General features: G+C 42.1%; 1 protein-coding gene across 1 annotated transcript in view; it reads left to right on the top strand.

Moving 5' to 3' along the window:
- POLR1A (RNA polymerase I subunit A) overlaps positions 1–22,637 on the top strand; it is a 33,275-nt gene continuing 10,638 nt past the window's right edge. The window contains exons 1-25 of the mRNA XM_085223669.1: positions 1–191; positions 686–890; positions 1,167–1,316; positions 1,408–1,515; positions 1,753–1,838; positions 1,923–2,032; positions 2,973–3,059; positions 3,646–3,748; positions 4,091–4,253; positions 6,273–6,443; positions 6,653–6,775; positions 7,520–7,747; positions 13,153–13,407; positions 13,811–14,002; positions 14,323–14,466; positions 15,203–15,386; positions 16,615–16,697; positions 16,820–16,978; positions 17,294–17,392; positions 17,840–17,992; positions 18,520–18,602; positions 18,991–19,156; positions 19,581–19,802; positions 21,193–21,407; positions 21,976–22,143. Coding sequence (XP_085079795.1) covers positions 115–191; positions 686–890; positions 1,167–1,316; positions 1,408–1,515; positions 1,753–1,838; positions 1,923–2,032; positions 2,973–3,059; positions 3,646–3,748; positions 4,091–4,253; positions 6,273–6,443; positions 6,653–6,775; positions 7,520–7,747; positions 13,153–13,407; positions 13,811–14,002; positions 14,323–14,466; positions 15,203–15,386; positions 16,615–16,697; positions 16,820–16,978; positions 17,294–17,392; positions 17,840–17,992; positions 18,520–18,602; positions 18,991–19,156; positions 19,581–19,802; positions 21,193–21,407; positions 21,976–22,143 — 3,734 coding nt within the window. The 5' untranslated portion in view covers positions 1–114. The remainder of the gene's footprint in view (positions 192–685; positions 891–1,166; positions 1,317–1,407; positions 1,516–1,752; positions 1,839–1,922; positions 2,033–2,972; positions 3,060–3,645; positions 3,749–4,090; positions 4,254–6,272; positions 6,444–6,652; positions 6,776–7,519; positions 7,748–13,152; positions 13,408–13,810; positions 14,003–14,322; positions 14,467–15,202; positions 15,387–16,614; positions 16,698–16,819; positions 16,979–17,293; positions 17,393–17,839; positions 17,993–18,519; positions 18,603–18,990; positions 19,157–19,580; positions 19,803–21,192; positions 21,408–21,975; positions 22,144–22,637) is intronic.

The raw sequence follows: 22,637 nt of genomic DNA, 5'->3' as shown, positions 1-22,637 counted from the left end.
CGGTGTGTGGTAGCGCCCGGCCCCGCCTTTCCGTCCGCCGCTAGGACCGCGTGCTTCCGCCCTCGGCTGCTCGGCGGCTCCGAGCGCTGTTTCGGGGAGATCTGCCCGTTCGCTATGAGGCCGCCGAAAGCAGTGCCGTGGTGGCGGTTCGCCAAGGTCTCCTTCGGGTTGTACACCGCCGAAGAGATCAGGTGAGGATCCGAGGCGCGCTGCGTCCTGCCGCCTTCCAGCCGAGCGGGGGTGCGTGCGCCGCCTAAAGGACCGCAACTCCCAGGGTGCCTTGCGCGGCGGCGGCAGTACACAGCTATGGGCTTTGGGCGCGCAGCATGCCGGGATGTGTAGTCTGCCTGCGTCCCGGCCGCAGTGGCAAATGGTTTTCCCCCACCATGGTCGCTGAGTGCTGGGGTGCTGCGTTCTCTGTAGGGAAGACGGAAGAGTTCTATGGCATGGGGCAGCCGGTGACGTTACGTGACTTCCTCATGCGGTTGTTAAATATATAAGAGATGTATTTTACCGTGGTGCAGGCAGCCCTATTGATATGTCCGTGTGTGCCCAGCATGCTTGCAGAAAGGTGTTTTCATCAGTCAGTGTCAATGCTGGCTGTAACATTAAAGCGTATTTCCCATTTTTCTTGTGTTGTTTTTTTTTTTTTTCTGCCACTGATTTTTATCCTTTTCTACTTCAGGAAACTGAGCGTAAAAGCCATAACAAATCCTCAGTATTTGGATAACGTGGGCAATCCTTCTGTTAATGGATTGTACGACCTGGCTCTGGGGCCTCCTGATTCCAAAGAAGCGTGTGCAACGTGCATGCAGAACTTCAGCAACTGCCCAGGGCACTTTGGCCATATAGAACTGCCTCTGACTGTCTACAACCCTCTGTTTTTTGATGTATGTATGCTTAATTGTTGTCTCACAACTGAAGTGAGGGATGGTGTCCAGCAACTACCTACTTTTATCCTAGAGTTTCCAAATGGACAGTCAGGTCCTGTTCAAGCTCACAACAGAGATATTTGTGTATTTGTACCTGCAGGTCCTTGTATACCAGAAAACTAGGTCATTGTGAATGATACTTGACTACTTATATAGCATTACTCTTGAGTGACAACACATATGCAATCTAATAAATCTACCAGAATAACTTTTTTTCCCCTCTTTTTGTTCCAGAAACTATACCTTCTAATTCGAGGTTCTTGTTTAAATTGTCACATGCTGACATGTACTCGAGCTGTGGTTCATTTGCTGCTAAGTCAACTGAAGGTTCTGGAGCATGGGTTGCTTCATGCTGTCCATGATCTTGAAGTCATCTTAAATAGGGCAAGTAGTCTGTCTTTCTCCAATTTTTTTTTTTTTTTTTTTAGTTGATAGTGCTGTAATTACAAACCTATCTATATTCTATTTCTTTCAGTTTTTAGAGCAAAGTGCAGATGCAACAGCTCTAGAAATTGAAGAAGAATTAAATCGCCATGTTGATGAAATATTGCAAAGTCAAGAACTGAGTGATCAGTGTTCAAACGTAAGTAGAATCAGTGCTCCTCTTGGGACCTCAAATTTTGTCTGTGTAATATAATAATGTACAGAGGAAAGTCTGCGTTTGATTATGCAGACTCTAGAATTACTTTTTGAGTTTTGAACTGTGTTACATTTAGAGTAAAATGTGTAAAAATATCTTTTTCCCTGGCCCAAAGTTTGAGTAACAATTAGCTTTGTATGAAATATGCTTTCTTTTCTGCTTTCTGTTTTTGCTCACCAGGTGAAAAATGTTTGTGAGTGTAGAAATAAATTGATATCCCAGTTCTGGAAAGCACATATGACTTCGAAGAAATGCCCAAACTGCAAGTAAGTTTAGCTATGTGAGGAATTAAATAGGTGGTGTGAAGTCAAATAGTGTAAGTCTCTTTTTTTTTTCTGTTTTCCTTTAAGATCAAGGAGATCACTGGTGCGAAAAGAACATAACAGCAAGCTGACAGTAACTTACCCTTCTACAGTGTTTCATAAGGCAGGAGTGGAAGGTGTCACGGATGAACCAGTAGGTAAGATGTTTGCCTTCTGCTCAAATATGTTTGCACTTACTTCCCTGTATTTAAGATGGACAAATTCCTAACAATGAATATGAGCTTTTGACTTCTGTATTAAAAAAATAATAATAATAATAATAAAAACAAAAGGAAAAAACACAGTAAGTTCAGCAGTAGATTACCCAGTTTCCATTAAATTCCAGGTGTCTGCTTTAGCATTCCATCTGTGACACCTTCAACAAAGGCAGGAAAGTGTGGATATCCCAGTGGTACTACTTTTGAGTGACATGAGGTTGTCAAATACTACTTTGGGCTTTCTATCTCTACACTCCTTAGAGCAGCTCCCAGTCTGGTGGCGTGTTTTGTTATCTTAGTCATTTAAATAGTTGTTCTGGATAGTCAGGGGAGTTGCCACAATTAGAATAGCTTGCCTTATTCTTGTAGACACTTCCAATGTTCACATGTGAAGTATTATTAAGAAATATTTCCTTCCTGTCAGCTTGCAAAGACCAAGGTATTTCAGGTGAATCTTGGTCTCATTAGTAATTCTTGTCTTACGCTTGTGACTTTTTGAGCAACAGGCAGACTCTTCATTTTTGTTTTGATCTGTGGATGTGATCATTTAAATAAGTGGTACAGTTTGCTGTTAATCAAATAAAACATGCTTCAGCTGCTAGGGATGAGTTTTGTTTCATTTACTTTTATGTGACCACTGGATGATAATATAAGGCTTACTTTTTCAGTACTGAGAAGACTCTTTGATTAACGTTTGCTTTTAGGATATGAAATTAATGACACTACTTTAAAGAAGGTAGCACATCAAATAGATACATTGGTTACTATTTTCAATCTTTCCCTTTGCTGGAAACACCACTGTAAGCAAAAAAAAAAAAAACCCAGCCCTTTCAAACTAACTTATTATTCTCACCCCTCTCCCCTTTTTCTTTCCTTTTAGCTATTGATGAAACTCAGTTAGGGAAGAGAGGATACCTGACACCAATGACTGCCAAGGACTTTGTCTTGGCTCTGTGGAAGAATGAAGGTAATGTTTGTTCCTGTGTGAATTCCTTTTCAAATCTGTACATTTGCCTTAAGAGCTCTTGGTTGAAAGATTGATTTTTAGGGACAAATAGGGCTGGTTCCTAGTAAAGGCAGAGCATTTGGTGACCTAGTTTGATCAGCTGTTATCAAATTGCTATTTCTCAAAGCTTGGTTGTTGTTTATGGAGAATATAATGTCTGTGTGGCTCTGTGTTTACTATTCCCCATGGTTTTATTGGTTGAAGACTGAATGTTTTGAGTTTCCTGTGCACTGAATGTGCATACAGTGGGAAAGAAAAATTGAGGGATTTCATGTTGTAGTCACAGCCAGTAGCTGTGAACTGTTTCCTCCAGCTCTCTTGACATTTTTCTTTTGTTGTGCTCTGTATTTCCATTCATAATTGTTTCTAAAAAAAGATGTGACCAAGAAGAACAATAACATTCTTTTTAAAGTACTTTTGCCCAAATGTTCTTTTAAACAAGCTCTCTTGTATTTAACTTGGCAGAGTCTTTTGACTTGATTGACCAAGCGTATCTGGGGGTTTGAATTCTCAAACAAAAGCAGTGATGGTGTGTTTATCTCTTCAGGTTTCTTTCTGCGTTACCTCTTCCCTGGGATGGATCCCCATAAGGACTCAGCTTTCAGCCCAGATATGTTTTTTTTAGATCTGCTTGTAGTTCCACCTTCAAGGTAAAAATTCCCCAAACAAGCACAGAAGAAGTCACAGAGTTTAGCACATCTCCTGAGGAGTCAGAAGATGCATGCTAGTTTTTACAAAAGCATATTTTGGTATTAATATTTCAACTTACAGAATATGTGAATATTATGGCTGTATGGTGCAGCAGAATTTCTTGTTATGGAATCATTCCTCTTTTATGACTGCCTCAGTATAATAAATGAAGTTTTAAATGCTCTCTGTTAGTTCAGAGGCATTATGTTTCACGCATTGAAGAATTAGCTCAGAATGCTTGGGGCTTATTATGTTATCTTTTGGCAATGTTAATTTTCTAAAATGATTTTGATCTGCTGTAGGTATCGTCCTATAAATCGTGTTGGAGATCGGATGTTTACAAATGGTCAGACTGTGAACCTTCAGGCTGTCATGAAAGATGCCACCCTGATCAGGAAGCTCTTGGTTTTCATGGCAAAAGAACAGTGCCAGCCAATTAAAATTGTAGAAGACAAAATCCAAACAGTAAGAGTTGCTGGTTATTTTATTATCTGCTTTTTTGATATATGGTTACAGTTCATGGTAGGCTCCTGTTCATACTGTTCCAGTAACAGGTTTTGCTTGGACTGCTGGAATGTATGCTGCTAGATCTGTTTTCCATACATATTTTTCCTTGTGTCTCTTTCTACTCAGCTACCTGCTGCAAAAAGCTAGAACACTTAATGTATACTTCCTTAATGCTTGTTTTGTGTTAGACTACTTTGTGAGACACAGCAGACTCCTGTTACTGGAAAATGAAATATGGACAGCAGAAACAGTTTAGAATAAATCTTCAACATCTTATTGAATGAAAAATGGTGGAGGGGGAAGCTACTGTATCTCCTAGGCCTAGCAGGGCACTAAGATGATCAGAGGGCTGGAGAAAAGGTTGAGGGAACTGGGCTTGTTTGACTTGGAGAAGAGAAGGCTCCAGGGAGACTTCATTGTGGCCTTCCAGTACTTGAAGGAAGCATATGAACAGGAGGTGGGCTGGCTATTTACGACGGTGGGTAGTGATAGGACAAGGGGGAATGGTTTTAAACTGAGACAGGGGAGGTTTCGGTTAGATAATAGAAGGAAGTTTTTCATCCAGAGGGTGGTGAAGCACTGGAACAGGTTGCCCAAGGAGGCTGTGGATGCCCCATCCCTGGAGGCATTCAAGGCCAGGCTGGATGTGGCTCTGGGCAGCCTGGTCTGCTGGTTGGCTGAGGAGGAAAGGGGGGATGTTGAAACTAGATGATCTTTGAGGTCCTTTTCAACCCAGGCCATTCTATGAAGTGTAATCTTGGTTGTTTTTAACCATAAAAGTAATTAGTAACAATGCTTGCTTGCTTCCAACCAGTTTATGTGATAATATAGTAGGAATGAAGTGTGTCACTATTATTGATCCAAGCTATGTGGCTTCATACTGTTTTTCTGTATCAATATTGAGAAGCCTTGCAAGGAGAAAACTTCTGTGTTCGGGCTGTGAATCACAGGGTTCCTCCACAGAGGCGCTGACTGTAGGTTGGACTGTGAGTTTGCAGAGCATTAAATATCTGTGCAATCACTCATTTAAGTCCTGGAAGCCCTTCAGAAAAAATAACTGACATACAGTGTGCAACAGTTTGTGTGGAGTTTTAAGGCATGTATCCTTTGCCCTTGAGATTCCCACTTTGAGAACATAACTGTGAAGAAAAATAAGCTAGATTCAATCTGGATTATATACTGAGCTTTTGCTTGGGTTTGTTCTGTCTTATGGTTATACACTTTTTTTTGAGTGTCATCAGTGTTCCAGCTATTTGCTTCCATTGATATGAAGCCTAATATTTTTCTGGAAGTCTCTGTGGTGCTGTGCACAACTGGAGGAAATCCTGTATTTCTGGCAGATATGCTCACTGCAATGTACTGTTCTACAAAGGAAGAAACTTGTCTCATTTGGAGTAAAAAATAGTGCAGGTTAACCAACACATGTAACCTACAGAGCAGAAACAAATCATAAACACGCTGAATGCTTTTGTTTTAGATTTGTTTATAAATTGTGTTATTAAGAATTCTTTGATATTGGATGTAATTTCAGCTGGATATGGTTTACATCCTGAAGTGTAAGGGTTTTCAATACGTTTTAGTTACTGAAAATGTAACCACTAGGTGGGGATGTGCCCTTAAAAAGTGTGTACAGACTTCTGGACTGTGAGAACAAAGTGATGCAAGCTCTCAGATTTGTGCTTTTATTTTAACATTGGGCTTTCCAGTAGCATGGTGGTTCTTAGCCCACACAAACTAGCCAGTAAAAAAGCTAATCTAGAAAGAGGACTGTTTGCCAAGCAGTCAGTTATTAAAATGCTTCTGGAATATAGCTGCAATCTGTGGAGATCTCTTTATGTTTCTAAATCTTGACATCAGACCTCTCTGAACACCTAACTGTAATGACAGTTTCAAATTAGTTTCATGGATGAGTTGCATTTGCTATGTCATGTGATAATCAGCAAGTATTTTTTTGTTAAATCCAAATTGTTTCTGTAGGAGACAGGGGAGAGTGAGCCTCTGGACCGTTCCGTGTTGGCAACGATTCCAGGACAGACCATTGCAGACAAGCTTTATAACGCTTGGATTCGTCTTCAGACCCACGTCAACATTGTGTTTGACAGTGACATGGACAAATTGATGACTGAGAAATACCCTGGTATTCGTCAGGTGGGTAACAGGGAGGGTCTTAAACTCTGATCTTTGTGTATCACCGGCAGCAAAAGGGAGAGAAATGGATGGAATAAGAAATAAGTGAAATACTTGCGGTCAGTACGTTGGCGTTCTCATGATTCTCATTGCTGTAATGTCTTGAGAATCTGCCTGATGTTGCACACTTTTATTTTTCACCATTTAATTGTTAACTTTTGTTTTCAAAGCTATTAGAGAAAAAGGAAGGACTGTTCCGCAAGCACATGATGGGAAAACGTGTGGATTTTGCAGCTCGATCGGTCATTTGCCCTGATATGTACATTGGTACCAATGAGATTGGCATTCCCATGGTAAGAAGAAATAAAGGAGTACCTCCTATGATACTGAACTGTACAGCAGTGCTTTCAGCTACACAGAAAGCAGTTTAAAATGGAGAGGTTTACTGATTTTTGCCTAGATTTTATTCCACCTTACCAGTGTGTTAATGAAGGAATATTGAAGAGCAAGAAATTCTTACTGTTATACTCAACACTAAGCCTAGAAAAAAGGATGGAAAAAGAGGAGCTGCCCTTGCTTCCTTGGTTAATGAATTAGTAAAATTTCATAAGTAGGTCCTGTTTCAATGTTGATCTTTGTACAGTGTATCCTGTAACAGGCCTGACAGCCTTAAAGAAAAGTCCATAGGTATGTTACAGCCTTCATCCTTAATGAGTCTCAGAGATTAAACCAATCCTGAACTTATAAACAGTCTTTTCTGCTTGCCTACATGAGAACAGTGAGCCTGATGGTTATGCAGTTTTTATCTTTATTATAAGTTTGTTTGCAGAATCTAAAACAGTGCTTTTTTTTTTAATTACTAATTCAGTGTTTCTCTTCTGCTCCAGCTGAAAATCATAAGGCTATAGTTTACTGCTCTTAAAGTGCAGATTTTAAAGCAGAAATGCATCCATTTGGCATGGCAATAGATTGAGAAAGAATTTCTGTTTACATTTTATGAATTAACAGACAACCCTATTTTCTCAGTAACTTGTTATTATTTTTAAAGCAAAAGCTGAACAACTAGTTGTTTCTCTCCTCTCTTCCTTCCTGTCCAGGTATTTGCTACCAAACTGACCTATCCTCAGCCAGTCACTCCCTGGAATGTCAAAGAGCTGAGGCAGGCTGTCATAAATGGCCCAAAGGTTCACCCTGGGGCTTCCATGGTCATTAATGAAGATGGATCTCGTACAGTGCTGAGTGCAAGCAGCTTGACCCAGAGAGAAGCTATAGCTAAGCAGCTTCTCACGCCTTCTTCAGGTGCACCCCAGTCAGGACTGAAGATTGTGAGTACAACAAAGACTTGGCTTATCAGAACCTTCACTTTATGGTTGGGTTTTTTGTTCTTACTAGTGATTCTCAAACATGCTCACAAAAGCTCCCTGGGCAAGGTTATCTTGTCTTTTAGCATGTGGCTTGGGAAAGGTTAAGGTGCTGTGTGAGAGGAAAAGCTTCGTGCTGTTTGGAGTTTTAGTAGCCATTTTTTCATCCTCAGTATCTCTCAATGTGCAGTGTGTGGCATTCATCTTGCCAAGATGCTGAACAGTCACTCTTACAGCTCTTACAGTTTTTGGGCAGTCTTAATAGTATGAAAGGTAAAATACAGCTTTATTTCATTATTTTTGCATTCCTCTGCCTCCTTGTCTTCAGCTAAAGTTAGTGGGTTTTTTAATCTTCTTTTGAAATACTAAAATATCTTGCTTGGAGCAGTTCTGTGATAGTAGCTCAGGTGGCTGAAATTCAGTATACTAACAGAGTAGATATGACACAAGCAGTTTGTATGACCTGTCTGTCATGATGGGGTACCCACTGACAGAGCTGCATGTCCCAGATAAAGCGTGGTGAAAGGAGGTGCTTTTGGTATCATGTGAAGTGGGAGTGCATGCATAGTAGATATCCTGTTGACCAGTACAGTGGTTTATGGAGAGGGCTGCAGCTCCCAAACGTTTGCCAAAGGAAACTCTGCTTTATTTGTTTTTAATTTGGTGACATTTGAAACTGTGGTTCTCACATTTGTGTGCTGTGGCAGAAAAGCACTTGTGAATTGCTGTGCTAAAGCTAAGCTTTTTTTCAGTAGGTTTTGTGAAGGGATTTTATTTTGGTGCATGTTTTTGGGGCTGAGAGTAATCCTTCAGGGCTACACAGAATCCTACATGGTAAATATGTAATGAAGGAAAGGAGTTTTGACACGTGTTTAAACTAGGTGTGAAGGGGGAAGGGGACAAAATGAGGACTGCTGGGACTGAGGGGCAGTTCGAGGCTCCAAACAGAACTTGATGGGTGGAGACAGTGGAGTTCAAAGGCTTGGAGAGGGGTGGGGGGATGCTGCTTCTCTTAAGTGCTTGTATACTAATGCGCGTAGCATGGGGAATAAACAGGAAGAGCTGGAGTTCTGCGTGCGGTTGCGAGGTCATGATCTCATTGCAATCACGGAGACGTGGTGGGACAGCTCGCATGACTGCAATGTTATCATGGAGGGCTATGTGCTTTTTAGGAAAGATCGGCTGGCTAGGCGGGGTGGTGGAGTTGCTCTTTATGTGAGAGAGCAGCTAGAATGTATTGGACCTCACTTGGAGGAGAGTGATGTAGCAGTGGAGAGCTTATGGGTGAGAATCAAGGGACAGGCTGGTAAGGGTGACACTGTTGTGGGGGTATACTACAGGCCCCATGATCAGGATGAGGAGGTCGATGAGGCCTTCCATAAGCAACTGGATGTAGCGTCACGTTCCCAGGCACTGGTGCTTATGGGGGACTTCAATTATCTAGATATTTGCTGGACGACCAACATGGCCAGGCACACATGGTCCAGATGGTTCTTGCAGTGCGTTGAAGACAACTTTCTGATGCAGGTGGTGGAGGAACCGACGCGGGGAGGGGTGTTACTGGACCTTATTCTCACCAACGGGGATGGACTTGTTAAGGAAGTAAAGGTTGGGGGCAGCTTGGGTTGTAGTGATCATGAGATGGTGGAGTTCAAGATTCTGAGTGGAAGAAGCAAAGCAATAAGTAGGATTGCTACCCTGGACTTCAGGAGAGCCAACTTCGATCTCTTGCGGGACCTACTTGGAGCTATCCCGTGGGCTCGGGTGTTAGAAGGTAAGGGGGCCTCTGAGAGCTGGTCAGCATTTAAACAGCTCTTCTTCCAAGCTCAGGATCGGTGTGTCCCTGTGAGCAAGAAATCGGGAAAAGGTGGCAGGAGACCTGTGTGGATGAGCAAGGAGCTCATGCGCAAGCTCAAAGGAAAGAAGAAGGTCCATGAAATGTGGAAAAAGGGTCTGACCACTTGGGAAGAATATAGGAATGTAGTCAGGGCCTGCAGGGATGCAACGAGGAAGGCTAAAGCCCGTCTGGAATTGAATCTGGCTAAAGTGAGAAAGGATAATAAAAAAGGCTTCTTTTCAAGTATGTTAATAGCAAAAGGAAAACTAGGGAGAATGTGGGCCCCTTACTAAGTGAGGGGGGGGTCCTCGTAACGGGGGATGCTGAGAAGGCAGATACTGAATGCCTTCTTTACTTCCGTCTTCAGTGAAAAGGCTCTCCCTCAGGTTTCCCACACCCTGGAGGTTAGTGAGAGGGTCTGGGGAATGGGAGGCTTCCCTTTAGTCAGGAAAGAGGACGTGCGTGAGCGCCTAGGCAGTACTAAGGTCCACAAGTCCATGGGACCTGATGGGGTGCATCCACGTGTGCTGAGGGAGCTGGCGGAGGTCATTGCTGAACCGCTCTCCATCATTTTTGAGAGGTCTTGGACAACAGGGGAGGTGTCTGAAGACTGGAGTCACTCCTGTCTTCAAAAAGGGCAAGAAGGAAGATCCGGGTAATTATAGGCCTGTCAGCCTCACCTCTGTCCCTGGAAAGGTGATGGAACAGCTTGTGCTGGATACCATCTCCAGACAACTGGGAGAAAAGGAGGTTATCAGGAGTAGTCAGCATGGGTTCACCAAGGGGAGGTCGTGCTCGACCAACCTGGTGGCCTTCTATGATGCTGTCACATGCTGGGTGGATGGGGGAAGAGCGGTAGATGTAGTCTACCTTGATTTTAGAAAGGCATTTGATACTGTCTCCCACGATATCCTTATAACAAAGCTGAGGAAGTGTGGGATAGACGAGTGGATAGTGAGGTGGGTTGAGAACTGGCTGACTGGCAGAGCGCAGAGGGTCGTCGTTGGTGGTGCAGAGTCTGGCTGGAGACCTGTAACCAGTGGTGTCCCCCAGGGGTCTGTGCTGGGTCTGGTCTTGTTCAACATCTTCATCAATGACCTTGATGAGGGGATAGTGGCCACCCTCAGCAAGTTTGCTGACGATACGAAGTTGGGAGGATTGGCTGACACGCCTGAAGGCTGTGCTGCCATTCAGCGAGACCTGGACAGGCTGGAGAGCTGGGCAGTAAGAAACCGGATGAAGTTCAACAAAAGCAAGCGTAGGGTCTTACACCTAGGGAGGAATAATTGCATGCACCAATACAGGCTGGGGGATGAGCTGCTGGAGAGGAGCTCTGCAGAGAGGGACCTGGGCGTCCTGGTGGACGACAGGTTGGCCATGAGCCAGCAGTGTGCCCTCGTGGCCAAAAAGGCCAATGGCATTCTGGGGTGCATTAAGAAGAGCGTGTCCAGCAGGTCGAGGGAGGTGATCCTCCCCCTCTACTCTGCCCTGGTAAGGCCTCATCTGGAGTGCTGTGTCCAGTTCTGGGCTCCCCAGTACAAAAAAGATAGGGATCTCTTGGAAAGAGTCCAGCGGAGGGCCACAAAGATGGTGAGGGGCCTGGAGCATCTCCCCTGTGAAGAAAGGCTAAGTGAACTGGGTCTGTTTAGCCTTGAGAAAAGACGACTGAGAGGGGACCTGATCCAGGTTTATAAATATCTGAGGTGTGGTGGCCATAGCGGTGAGGCCAGTCTCTTTTCAGTGGTACGTGGAGACAGGACGAGGGGAAACGGACATAAGCTGCAGCATAGGAAGTTTCACATGAATGTGCGTAAGAACTTCTTCACGGTGAGGGTGACGGAGCACTGGAACAGGCTGCCCAGGGAGGTTGTGGAGTCTCCTTCTCTGGAGATATTCAAGTCTCGCCTGGACGCCTACCTGTGCGACCTGGTGTAGGGAACCTGCTTTGGCAGGGGGTTGGTCTCGATGATCTCTAGAGGCCCCTTCCAACCCCTACAGTTCTGTGATTCTGTGAGTTTTATTTTCAGGGCTCCCAAACACAGGCTCAAGCATTTAAGTTAGGGCTCCAGTTCTGAACTCTGTGGATATTTCCAAACAAAGAATGAGGTAAAGTCAATCTGACGTTTTCATAGAATGGCCTGGGTTGAAAAGGACCACAGTGATCACCTACTTTCAATCACCTACTTTCAACCCCCTGCTGTGTGCAGGGTCGCCAACCACTGGACCTGGCTGCTTAGAGCCACATCCAGCCTGGCCTTGAATGCCTCCAGGGATGGAGCATCTACAACCTCCTTGGGCAACCTGTTCCAGTGTGTCACCACCTTGTGTGAAAAACTTCCTCCTAATATCTGACCTAAATCTCTCCTGTCTCAGTTTAGAACCATTCCCCCTTGTCCTATCATTATCCTCCCTCGTAAACAGCCAGTCCCCCTCCTGCTTATATGCTTCCTTCAAGTGCTGGAAGGCCACAATAAGGTCTCCCTTGAGCCTTCTCTTCTCCAGACTGAATCACAGTTCCCTCAACCTTTCCTCATAAGAGAGCTGCTCCAGCCCTCTGATCATCTTAGTGCCCTCCTCTGGACCCACTCCAAAAGCTCCACGTCCTTCCTATGGCGGTTCCAGGCCTGGATGCAGTACTGCAGATGGGGCCTCACAAGAGCTGAGTAGAGGGGGACAATCACCATCTCCTCCCTGCTGGCCTTTTTTAATGGACCCAGAACACAGTTGGCCTTCCAAGCTGCAAGTGCACACTGCTGGTTCATGTCCAGCTTCTCATCTGCCTGGACTCCCATATCCTTCTCCACAGGGCTGCTCTCAAGGAGACCTTCTCCCAGTTTGCATAAATACCTGGGATTGCCCCAACCCAAGTGCAGCATCCTGCACTTGGCTATATTGAACCTTGTTAGGTTCTCCAGCCTGTCCAGGTCCCTCTGGATGGCTTCCCTTCCTTCCATTTTCTTTGCTTGCAAACAGTTAATTTCATCTTCCCTATTATAATGCCCCAGACTGAGTGTTGCAATGAGATTGGCAGGGGTGCTCGCAGGTGTTGGTGTGATTATTGAGAGCTGGAGTGGAGAGTAGTAATTTTGGGGGAGATTACTGCACCAGGGACTGCAAAATTGCATCAATTACAAATTCACACTTCTCTGACTTTTGGAGTTGTCAGTCTCCCGAACACAGTTTCATGTTGGTTGATTTATCAGGAGGATGACTTACAAAACAAATGAGAAAATGTAAGTTTTGTTTTGTTTTGTTTTTTTTCATCATCTTTGATTCCTGTATTGCCAAGGGAGAGGAGAGGTTGATGGGATATGGCTTGAATGCTGTTACTTTGGATTGATCCCTGTGGTTTGTGGGTGTTAATGGAGTACACGCAATCTTAGAATGTGGTTATGTGGAGAGCAGAGAGATTTGGGAGCAAGTAGTCTTGTTTCAATTCTCTTAAAACTTCAGCACAGACTGCTAATGCTAGAAGGAAAACGTTTTGAATGCACATGGGTTTTAAGAGACAGTCACAAAAATCCTCTTGCAGGTTTGCCGTCATATTAAAAGTGGAGATGTCCTGTTACTGAACCGCCAGCCCACTCTTCATAGACCCTCCATCCAAGCTCACCGGGCCAGAATCCTGCCTGGAGAGAAGGTGCTGAGGCTCCACTATGCCAACTGCAAGGCATACAATGCTGATTTTGATGGTGATGAAATGAACGCCCATTTCCCACAGAATGAGCTGGGTAGAGCAGAGGCCTACACCTTAGCCTTTACTGATGAGCAGTATCTAGTTCCAAAGGTAAATAAAACTTCTTACCACGTGAAATCACATTGTTTAAAATGTTTTGTTGTTGTTTTCTCTAAGGATAAATGAGATTAAATTTGTTCTTTGTGAGGTTTGTTTTATTTCTTAGTTTCTTTTCTGTCTCTGTTTGATGCCAAAGTGCCATGTCCCTCAACAGATTCTTGTTCAGGCACTGTTACTTGCTTCTCCTCTCCCCAAGCCCTGCTGTTCTCCTTGTTTAAGGAGCACTCATCACATCTAAAAAAATCTTATTCTTTATTACTCTCAACATCCAGAAGAGTTTTACTGTGAAGTGTTCTTCAGAAGTAACTTAGGTGCTTTTATTCAGCTGCACTAACTCTGGGAGCTGCTAACACTTGACTTATCCCCAAATCTTTTTTCTTCCAAATTTCTATAGGATGGCAAACCACTTCCTGGGTTGATCCAGGACCACATGATTTCTGGAGTCAGCATGACAACCCGGGGCTGTTTTTTCACAAGAGAGCAATATATGGAGCTTGTTTATCGAGGACTAACAGACAAGAAAGGAAGAATTAAAACCTTTCCTCCTGCCATTATGAAACCACAACGATTATGGACAGGAAAGCAGGTAGTCATAATTTATTGGAGTAGAGAATGCTGGTTGTTCCAAAGTAAGCAGAACACTAATATTAAGACTAGTGCTGCTGAGAGCTGCTGAAAAGATTGTCTAGGCAACACTGTATAGATCTTGGTGAATATTCCAACTTGATCTGCGAGAGTATCTTTTCATTTAAAAAGCATACCCTGTCTTGTAAGCATTAGATTTTTAGGCTTTTGAAAATTTGCTTCTATGAACAGAGCATTGTTTTTCTCCTGCTTGCCAAATTCTTTATACCGAGAAGGAAATATGGGGAACAAATAACTCTTGCTGTTTCTGCTGCTTTATAGGTTGTTTCTACATTGTTAATAAATATCATCCCAGAAAAGTACGTCCCACTGAATTTGACTGGGAAAGCTAAGATAGGTGGGAAAGCCTGGATGAAGGGACCTGCAAACAGATGTCTAAATCTTGACTCAATGTGTGAATCTCAGGTATGCTGGTGGCTGGGCTGGGAAGCATTTTAATGTAAATGTGTATAGAGTAGAGGAGTGAGAAGGGAAAGCAGAAGGACGATAAAGTTAACAACAGACATTTAAAGATATTTACTGCCTGAAGGTGAGGTTGGAGCATAGGCCTGGGTATCAAGAGAAACTCTTCCTATCCTGACTGATGAAGATTCCATCTCGTTTTGTTAGACCACATCTTCATTGTTTTATTTTACAAGTTGAGAAATATAGGTGCTATTAGAGGTTTTCTTTTTGCTGTAAAGACTGCAGCCTTCCAGTATTTAAAGGAAGATTATAAATGGGAGGGAAATCAACTCTTTACACAGGTAAGTAGTGATATTGGAAAAAGGGAGAGTGTTTTTAAACTAAAAGAAGGGAGATTTAGATTAGATGCCAAGGGAAATTTTTCACTGAGAGGATTGTGAGGCACTGGAACAGGCTGCCCGGAGATGCAGTGGTTGCTCCATCCCCAGTGGTGTTCAGGGCCAGGCTAGATGGGGCCCTGGGCAGCTTGATCTGGTGCTTGATGTAGCAGGCAGCAACCCTGCCACATCAGGGGAGTTGGAACTAGGTAATCTTTGAGGTCCCTTCTAACTCATGCCATTCTATGATAAGCAGGTAACATTGGTCAACATATTTAACCTTTCGCCAGGTGGTGGTGGTGGTGTGGTGTTCTTCCAGAATAGCTGGTTTTTTTATTTTTTTTATTTTTTTTTTTCAGGTTATTATTAGAGGTGGGGAATTACTTTGTGGTGTGCTGGACAAAGCTCATTTTGGCAGCTCTGCCTATGGCCTAGTCCACTGCTGCTATGAAATCTATGGGGGTGAAACCAGTGGAAAAGTGCTAACATGTCTGGGACGCCTCTTTACTGCTTATCTGCAGCTCTACAGGGGATTTACAATGGGTGAGTATCACAAGGACTTATCCACTACTGCACTGCACTGCAGAACCTCGTGAGGTGTAAAGCAAACATTGTTGGGCAGAATACATGCCAGGAATTCTGCAAATAGTTCATGAGACATTGTTTTTTGAGTAGGATCACTGTCTGGCAACCTTTTTTTTCCTCCCCTCTCCTTATTTTAATGTAGCTGGCCTTTTAAGAATAAAGTATAACCTTGAGTATGTCCTTTAAATTCTCTCATCTGTCCTGCCTAATCAAGATGGGTAGAGTCTTGTATATAAACTTTGATTAGATACAGCCTGTATACTGTTTTTTATTTCAGTAGTTGCATACAAACCATAAGAAGTGATGAGTGAAATGGGAGGACCTTGAGGGGTTCTTAAAGTCTTGCATATCTCACTTAAATGTAAATCTTTCGGTAAATATTTGACTTTCATTACAGCTTTGCCAACTGATACAAAAATGCAACTGGTGGTGAATAAAAAAATTGTCCCTCACTCTGTTTTCTTGCAGTAGTTCAAGTGCTTCGAAAGGCCGCGTGGAGTTCTGCAAGGTGTCTTTATACGAATGCATTGCAGTGTTAAATTTAAGGGTTAGATTCACTGGAGTGAGGGTACAAAAACTCACAGAGTTAGTGAGCAAAGATCACTAGGTAGTTAAATATCAGAAAATGATTAGAGAGTCTGGAGCAGGAGAGTAACGCCTAGAGAAGGTGAGATGATTCAAGACTGAACAAAATGAGATGCTGAGATGAACAAGGTTCAAAACGGGACAATGTAGAAAAGACAAAGTTGTAACTGGAGGAGGAGAGGAGGATTGGACTCTGAAGATGCTGGGATACATAATGGGCTCACAGGCACCTTTGTTTTGTTCATACTTGTACAACTCTACGTAGTAAAGCATCCTACTTGTCCCCTCAGCTGCTGTACATGCAATTTATTCTGAGAGAGATTTCTGGGACTCTCTGCTCAAAGCAAGTCCTGCCAGGTGAGCTTGTGCAGGGCTGTTTCCTGTTAGGAACATCTCCAGGGGCAGCGATTCTACAGTCTCTCTTAGCCAGCACTTAATCTTACACATCTTTAAAAGCTAAATAAATGCATCTCGTTCAGTCTCTACTCATCCATTATGTGTTCTACACACTTAAGTGATCATTTCTGGTGACTTCTGCAGGAAGTAGTGAATACTTTCTCAGTTCTTTTTTTGCTCACTGTGGTCTGTCTGTCTTCAACAGGGATTGAGGATATCTTGGTTAAACCTGAAGCAGACCGCAAAAGACACAAAATTATCAAGAAGTCAAACCAGTGTGGTATTGAAGTAAGTCTGTTTCACACAACTTTTTTCCCAATGATTTAAAAAATTTGGAAATTCTGCCCTATGTAATTATTTGCTTGGCACCTAAAAGCAAACAAACAAACAAAAACATCTTTTACTTTCAGGTTGTTAGAGCAGCTCTTAATTTGCCAGAAACAGCATCATGTGAAGATGTACAAGGGAAATGGCAGGATGCCCATCTCTGCAAAGACCAGAGAGATTTTAACGTGGTTGACCTGAAATTCAAGGAGGAAGTAAACAATTACAACAATGAAGTTAACAAGGTTGGCATCGAGGCATCTGTATATACTAATTTTGTTTAGAGCCTTTCTGTTTGAGTTAATTTCATGTGATGCAGGGTGATAGACTGTTCTGGAGGCTGAAGCTTTCCATCTGTCTCCAGCATGAGGCTTCACATACTGCCTTCCCAGAACACCTCAGCCTTCTCCTTCCTGAATGACATATTCAAAATGCTTTTAAAATTATAAACAGGCACGTCTGCAGTCAGTCTTTGCTTTGTTTTCAACAGGAATTAATTGCGTTTATTATTTTATTAATAACAGTTATTTTTTTTTCTCCTCACCACACCCCAACTATAGGTTTGCATGCCATTTGGTCTGCATAGGAGCTTTCCAGAGAACAATTTGCAATTGATGGTACAGTCAGGAGCCAAAGGATCCACTGTAAATACAGTACAGGTAACGACAGTCATAATTCTTAGCAGCTATGTGCATTGATATATTTTGTATTAGGATGCATGTTACTGAAAACTTATTCTTTTGCTATCTAATAGCAATGCAAATGTTTATTGTGGTTTTGGGAATGGCAGTAATGTAGGGACCAATATATTTACAATATTTTAGTTTCACATATATTTGTATTGAAATATTCATACAGAATGAAAGTGGAAGTGTTGACTCAAGTCAAGATGCTGGAATAATTTTATTTAAAAAGACCAGATATGATCTACATGCCTTTGCTGCAAGAACCTTCACTGAGCATTTCAGCGTCTAATTAAAGAACAGTCAGTGGACGAGTAATTTTTCTTTTCTATGTTTTCAAGGAAAAAATATTTCACTTACAAGAGCAAAAGTTGATGGGGAAAAAAAATGACGTTTCCTTTTTTCCTTCCTGTTCAAATGTAGATTTCTTGTTTGCTGGGCCAGATTGAGTTGGAAGGTCGAAGGCCCCCACTGATGGCATCTGGCAAATCTCTGCCGTGTTTCCAACCTTATGATTTTTCCCCTAGCTCAGGAGGATTTGTGACTGGCAGATTTCTCACTGGGATCAAACCTTCTGTAAGTTTAATATACCCTCTGCTTTGTAGTGGAAGTGCTATAAGTCATGGCTTTAAACAGTGATTGAGCACCTGGTAGGAAGGCAGGGCCAACCCAGGGGAGCTCAGGTGCAAGCAAAGCACCTGAGTGACTGTAAGGGGTGGAGCCAGGATCCATCCCTTCCCAGACCTCATTTAAGGGTCGGCAGGGGAGGTGAGGGCATCTCTTGTTGGAGATCCCTGCCTACCTGAAGTCTTCCAAAGGTAAGCAGCTCTTCTCCTTCATTTCTGTACCTGTGCTGCTGCATTTGGACTCGTTCTCGTTTGCTATAGCCAAAGACTTTGCCACCCTGCTATTATCATACCATCATAGCATTACATGCTTATACTGGAATCTACATAGATTTTGCTATCGTAGGGTTTTTTGTGATTACAGATAAATCAGCTATGTGCACTGTACTTTCAAATATAGCTTTTCAGAAAGAGTTTGAATTACCAGCCTTGGGATACCTGTCAGCAGAATGCTGATGGTATTGCTTTTGTGTTTAGGAATTCTTCTTTCACTGCATGGCTGGCAGAGAAGGTCTTGTGGATACAGCTGTGAAAACCAGCCGTTCTGGGTACCTACAGAGGTAAGAGGATGTTATTCTGGATCCTAAAATAGGCCACATCTGCAGTATGTAGAAGGTGGAACTTCTAAATTATTTAGAGATAGTGAGGGGTTCTGAGGGAGGACTACTGCTTCCTTGCACGCAGCTGATTCAGTGTGATGATGGAAATAGAAAAAAATTCTTTTTTCATTGTAAGACCCAAGGAAATTGCCAGAGAATTGTGCAAGAAGCTTTTCAGTATCATTGCACCTTTTGTCTGCATATCATGTCTGTAAGAATTTTTCTTCCAAGGTTCCTGTCAAGTCCTTAAGTGCACTTAAGGTTTTAATGGAAGCAGTATTTTTCACATTAGGGTTATATCATCCTTATTACTTTGTAGCCTCACTATTTGTTTCCTCCTTTGGGACAGGTGTATCATAAAGCATTTGGAAGGGCTGGTGGTTCAGTATGACCTGACTGTACGGGACAGCGATGGCAGTGTGGTGCAATTTCTGTATGGAGAAGATGGGCTTGATATCCCTAAAACTCAGTTCTTACAACCCGAGCAGTTTCCTTTCATTGCTGATAACTATGAGGTAGAATACCTAAATGTTAATTATGTGGGGTAAATAGACTGAAATGCATGGTTAATATCTAGCTTATCTCTTAGTGAGGTAGTGGCGCAACTGTGTGTCACTGCCAGACTATGCTGTGTTTTATTTGCCACTGTATTTGAAATACAGAAGTGACTGTTAAGTTTTACTGTCTCTTCTAACATTGCACTTAAATTCGTATTAACAGAGATGATGATTTTGCTCAGGTTTTCACATTTGATGACTTCCCTTTTTTTGTGTCATTTCAATCACCACTTACTAAAGAGAGGTATTAGTCACATAAAGATGTGTGGACTTGAAAATTGTTTCACAGCAGCAGAATGTTTTGAGTTGCAGTAGAGTATTCATCTTTTCAGCTACTGCAAGTGTAGAGATTGGAGTAATCCCACTGGTAACTTTCTTCTAGGTGATCCAGAAGACAAACCATCTTAATGAAGCTTTAGCAAGGATGGAGTCACACCAAGCAAAGCAGCAGTTTAAAGCCATCAGAAAGTGGTGGGCCAGGCACCAAAACTCTGTGCAGAGAGAAGGAGGTTTTCTGTTGTTTTCTCAGAAGAAAATGGCAAGTGTAAAGACACAAATCTCGGGAGGAGAAAGCAAAAATGGAAGAGATCCTGCTACTTTACAGGTAACACAGAAGCAGTTGAATTGACCTAGCCCTTAAAAAAGTAAAACAAAGGGAAAGAAAAAAAACTATGCAGAATCCAGTGATTTATTTATTATTTTGTTTTTGTCTCTGCATGTTTCACAGGTAACTTTCCCAGGTTTTGAAGGGATCATGTATCAGCTATGTGGGTAATGAAGCTGAGATTAATTTATTGCTACTTAAAGTCTGTAGGCCCAAGAGCTAGGGCAGAGGCCAAAACCTCTCAGGTAAAACTGGTTTTAGGAAACAGCCTGTGGCTGTTGCACATAGAATATAGCTCTCAAGCCAGCCCTGTCTACTGTTTCGAGTGTGCTTATATAATCTTGTACATCAGGACACTGATTTGTATGTTATTGCTTCTACTGAATGAATGTATGACCATGAAATGCAAGCAGGTGCTACTTCACAGCCATGTTTTCACAAGGAATTTGTCCTGGTACAATGTGGACAGTTTATAGAAAACTCCAAACTGAAGGTGTTGAGATATATATAACTTCTGTTAGCTTGGCTGCACATGTCACTGGGATGTTTACTCAGCTGTGCTGTTGGTTTGGTGTGGTTTTTTTTTGTTTTTTTTTTTTTTTTTGCTATTGGTGTGTCTAATGACATCTAGATCAATTTGACTTGAGGATTCATGCATTTGTTTTTTTCCTTCTTTCAACAGGTAAATAGTTATAGACAAATATATATCTGTCTCAGTATATAAGCTCAAAGCTCAGTGTGCAGACTACCACGTGACAAGCTAATTTCTCCTTCATAAAACAAAAAAGCTTGTAAAACATAATTAGCTCATTCCCTGTATTGACTTTTTTCCTTTTTTTTTTTTCTGTTTAAGTCTGTTAACTTTTTTGTCTATTAAATGTAACACTCGAAATGTGACTTGAAAGACTGGCCACCTGAAGAATAGAGATAAGACAGATCAATATATGTAATTAAGATACAAGCTGCATTTAATGTCAGTGCTGAAATCATAAGTGCAGACTAATTTAAAAAAGAAAAACTGCTTTGTTATGTCAGCTTGGGACAGGTGAGTCAGCTAGCAGTAAAAATTTAAGTACGCCAGGAGGTTTCACTTCAAAGTTAAAAGCATTCTTAACTCTGCTTCACTGGTTTCTGAAGTAGTTACTATGGCTAGGAAATCTATTTCAAGTGTATAAAGAACCTTGAAGACATTTAGGATCAAAAGTGTGAGTATTATAAAATAGAGAATAGTGTATTTGTCGTTGAGTTGTTCTTCAGTGTGTGTTACATACAGCCTTAAGTGTTGTGTGGATAAGCTTTTCTTGCTTTGCTAGATTGCTGGTGGAAGTGGCATTATTTTCTTTTGGTCCTGTTGTGGCGTAACCAACCTGCTTAAAAATTCTCTCTTCAGTTATTGAAGATGTGGTATGAACTAGATGAGAAGAAACGAAGAAAGTATCTAAAGAAGGCACATAAGTGTCCTGACCCAAGTCTTGCTGTTTGGCGTCCAGATTCCTACTTTGCATCTGTTTCAGAAACATTTGAAAATGGAGTCGAAGATTATATCAACAAACGAGAATGTAAGAAGGGAGGAGGTTGTGTGCAATCAGCACTTTCTTCTGATAGGTAATAACTTCTGTGCTCACTCCTTTGCTGAGACGTTAAAAATACTTCTCTTTTTGGACTGAGTTGGCTAACGATGGGAAGTCTTTATCAACTCTTGGTTTTGCTGTGGCCTTTATGAAACAAATGTTGTGGGTTTCAGAATGGTTCCTGAAAGCCACGTTTGTGTAGTGCATTGTTAGAGGTGTTCGGGCTATCAGATCCTTTCTAGCCTGGATTTTCATGCTGGTAGGACTTTGGTAAAGGCCTCGTGGAATAACAGCGGCGTCTTTGTGTTCTACGTATAAAATAATATTTCACAGTAACAGTTAAAAATGAAAATGTGCTCTTGCCACATCCTAGAGTTAGTGAGAGAGTAGACATAAGGAAGTGAGTAAATAAATTTTCATTCGATAACATGAGAATTAGCAGTAGAAGTAAGATATTACTTGCCTTGGCCCTGGTTTTGTGTTAATGGGCTGTATTTCTCAAATTAGATGAGGATATCTAGTTTTATGGCTTCTGAAAGGGATCTATCTAAAGATAGGTTTTGTACTTGTTGAACTTATATCTCTTATGTCATGTCTTTCAGATTAAAGGATTTGTTATATTTGAAGTGGCAACGGTCTCTTTGTGACCCAGGAGAAGCTGTGGGTCTTCTTGCAGCTCAGAGTATTGGGGAACCTTCCACACAGATGACTCTGAACACCTTCCATTTTGCTGGCAGAGGTGAAATGAATGTCACGTTGGGTATTCCAAGGTGTGAAACCTGTGTTCTCCTTGGGTCCTTGGCTGTTTTTGGCACTTAAATAGTAGTTTTTTGTCTTGATGGCAGGGACGTGTATTCTTCAGAGCAAATGATAAGTCAGAAATACTTCAACTCTTTATGGTTTAGTTTCTGGAAAGTGAAACAAAAGCCACAAAATAACGGTCCCTTACCTTTCCCTGGTTTATAACAAATGGCTTGTTTCTGTATTTTATTCACTACAATATAGCCCTAAGGCAATCATGCTTTGTGGATTTTGCTCTTTGCCTCACCTTACTTTTCCCTATTAACTTTTAAATCTGTTTGTCTTTTATTAAAATAAATAAAAATCACTGTAAATGATGACAAAGTCTTGCAGGTTTAAGATTATCATCACCTAGGCAGAAAGGGACCTGGCTTATAGCATCAAGGTTTCTCCTGGCACTTCTGTTTGCTGGCAATGACTTTGCCAGCATGCACATTTACCAGTCATCATTTTTTAGTAGTAC

Source organism: Meleagris gallopavo, chromosome 4 (assembly GCF_905368555.1).
Source record: "Meleagris gallopavo chromosome 4, MGAL_WU_HG_1.1, whole genome shotgun sequence".
Classification (NCBI taxonomy): domain Eukaryota; kingdom Metazoa; phylum Chordata; class Aves; order Galliformes; family Phasianidae; genus Meleagris; species Meleagris gallopavo.
The sequence above is the reverse complement of the archived record's forward strand: the minus strand, read 5'-3'. Positions and strand labels throughout refer to the sequence as shown.